The following is a 2,578-nucleotide window of genomic DNA, read 5'->3' as shown; positions in this document are numbered from 1 at the left end:
CTCCCCAAACCCCATGGAGAACCCCCCCCAACCCACACGAGACCCCCACCCCAGGCCCCACAGGGTTCCCCCCCCGGTCCCCACAGAGACCCCCCCCAGGTACCCCACCAACCATCTCCCCAGCGACTTCGTGCACCAGCCTTGACACCCTCCCTCATTTCCCCCCCCATAGGTGACCCACCGCGATGCCCTGGACGTGTTCATTGAGCACCGGCAGCTGTTGGAGCAGAGGGGCAGGGAGGGGGGGTCCACACGCCCCCCCCACCAGCTCTACCCCCCCGAACTGCTGCGCCGCTTGTGAGTGACCCCGTCCCTCATCCCCCCCCCGTGTATGACCCCATTTTATGTCCCCCTCCCCATTCAGTCCCTTTCATGGGTCCCATAGACCCTCATATGTTCCTTCAGACCCCCATAGATTCTCTGTAGACCTTCTCAGACCCCCATAGACCTTCTCAGACCCCCATAGGCCCTCGTAGACCCTCTCAGACCCCCATAGACCCCCCATAGACCCTCTCAGACCCCCATAGACCCTCTCAGACCCTCTCAGACTCCCATAGACCCCCTGTAGACCCTCTCAAAACCCCATAGACCCTCCCAGATCCCCTGAGACCCCCATAGACCCCCCCATAGACCCTCTCAGACCCCCATAGACCCCCCCATAGACCCTCTCAGACCCCCATAGACCCCCTGTTAGACCCCCTCAAACCCCCATAGACCCTCCCAGATCCTCTCAGGCCCCCATAGACCCTTTCAGATCCCAAACAGATCCTCTCAGACCCTTATAGACCCCCCTTAGACCCTCTCAGACCCCCATAGACCCCCCTTCTGACCCCCCCGCAGTGAGCTGTACTTCACCCCCCCGGACACCTTGAAGCCCCTCCCCATCCGTGCCGTCCGTGCCGACTGCATCGGGCGCCTGGTGACGGTGAGGGGGGTCGTCACCCGCGTGAGCGACGTCAGACCCCGTATGGAAGTGGCCACCTACAGCTGTGACCTGTGTGGGGCCGAGACCTACCAGCCCGTATGTGGGGAGGGGATTAGGGTTGGGGTTGGGGTCTCATTGGGTTGGGGTCTCATTGGGTCATCATTGGGTTAGGTCATCATTGGGTTGGGGTCTCATTGGGTTGTCATTGGGTTGGGGTCTCATTGGGTTGGATCATCATTGGCTTGGGGTTGTAGGGTTGGGTTTAGGGTTGGGGTCAATGGATCATCATTGGGTTGGGTTGTCATTGGGTTGGGGTTGTAGGGTTGGATTTAGGGTTTAGGGTTGGGGTCATTGGATCATCATTGGGTTGGGGTTGTAGGACCGGGTTTAGGGTTGGGTTGGGGTCTTTAGGTTGGGCTCATTGGGTCATTATTGGGTTGGATCTTCATTGGGTTGGGGTTGTAGGATTGGATTTAGGAGTGGGCTGGGTTGTAGGTTTGGGTTGGGTTGTAGGGTTGGGGTCATTTGGTTGTATTGTAGGGTTGGATTATTGGGTTGGGTTGTAGGTTTGGGTTGGGTTGTAGGTTTGGGTTGGGTTGTAGGGTTGGGTTTAGGATTGGGTTGGGTTTAGGATTGGGTTGGGTTGGATTATTGGGTTGGGTTGTAGGGTTGGGTTTAGGATTGGGTTGGGTTGTAGGGTTGGATTATTGGGTTGGGTTGTAGGGTTGGGTTGGGTTGTAGGGTTGGGTNGGGTTGGGTTGTAGGGTTGGGTTGGGTTGTAGGGTTGGGTCTTGGGGTTGTTGGATCCCCAACTGCCCCCCTGACCCCCAGCTCCCCCCTGACCCACAACTGACCCCCATCTCTCCCCCCATCTCCCCCCAGATCCAGGCTCCCACCTTCACCCCGTTGCTGCTCTGCCCCAGCCAGGACTGTGCCACCAACCGCGCCGGCGGCCGCCTGCAGCTGCAGAGCCGGGGCTCCAAGTTCGTCAAGTACCAGGAGCTGCGGCTGCAGGAGCACGTGGGTGCCCCACAGCTGCCCCACAGCTGCCCCATAGCTGCCCCATAAGTACTCTATAGCTGCCCCATCGCTGCCCCAGAGCCACCCCACAGTGACCTCATAGGCCACCTCAGTGACCCCACAACCCCGCAATGACTCCATAGGACCCCTCAGTGACCCCACAGGCCCCCTTAGTGACTCCATATGATATCTCAGTGACCCCCAATCCCATAGGACCCCTCAGTGACCACATAACCCCCTTTGGTGACCCCATAGGTCCCCTTGGTGATCCCTTGTTGGTCCCATAGGCCCCATTAGTAACCCCATATGACATCTCAGTGATCCCGAACCCCATAGGACATCTCAATGACTCCATAGGCCTCCTTGATGACCCCATAGGACCCCATAGGCCTCCTCAATGACCCCATGGGACCCCTCACTGACCCCATAGGCCCCTTTGGTGACCCCATAGGACCCCATAACCCCCCTCAGTGACCCCATAGGACCCCATAACCCCCCTCAATGATCCCACAGGTCCCCTCAGTGACCCCATAGGACCCCATAACCCCCCTCAATGACCCCATAACCCCCCTCAATGACCCCATAGGACCCCATAGGTCCCCTCAGTGACCCCATAGGACCCCATAACCCCCC

General features: G+C 59.1%; 1 protein-coding gene across 1 annotated transcript in view; it reads left to right on the top strand.

Annotated features, from left to right (window-relative positions):
* The window catches only part of MCM7 (minichromosome maintenance complex component 7), a 14,516-nt gene that overhangs the window by 4,760 nt on the left and 7,178 nt on the right, over window positions 1-2,578 (top strand). The window contains exons 3-6 of the mRNA XM_015850926.1: window positions 173-297; window positions 841-1,021; window positions 1,808-1,984; window positions 2,201-2,223. Coding sequence (XP_015706412.1) covers window positions 173-297; window positions 841-1,021; window positions 1,808-1,984; window positions 2,201-2,223 — 506 coding nt within the window. The remainder of the gene's footprint in view (window positions 1-172; window positions 298-840; window positions 1,022-1,807; window positions 1,985-2,200; window positions 2,224-2,578) is intronic.

This window comes from Coturnix japonica, unplaced genomic scaffold (genome assembly GCF_001577835.2).
Source record: "Coturnix japonica isolate 7356 unplaced genomic scaffold, Coturnix japonica 2.1 chrUnrandom591, whole genome shotgun sequence".
Taxonomy (NCBI): domain Eukaryota; kingdom Metazoa; phylum Chordata; class Aves; order Galliformes; family Phasianidae; genus Coturnix; species Coturnix japonica.
The sequence above is the reverse complement of the archived record's forward strand: the minus strand, read 5'-3'. Positions and strand labels throughout refer to the sequence as shown.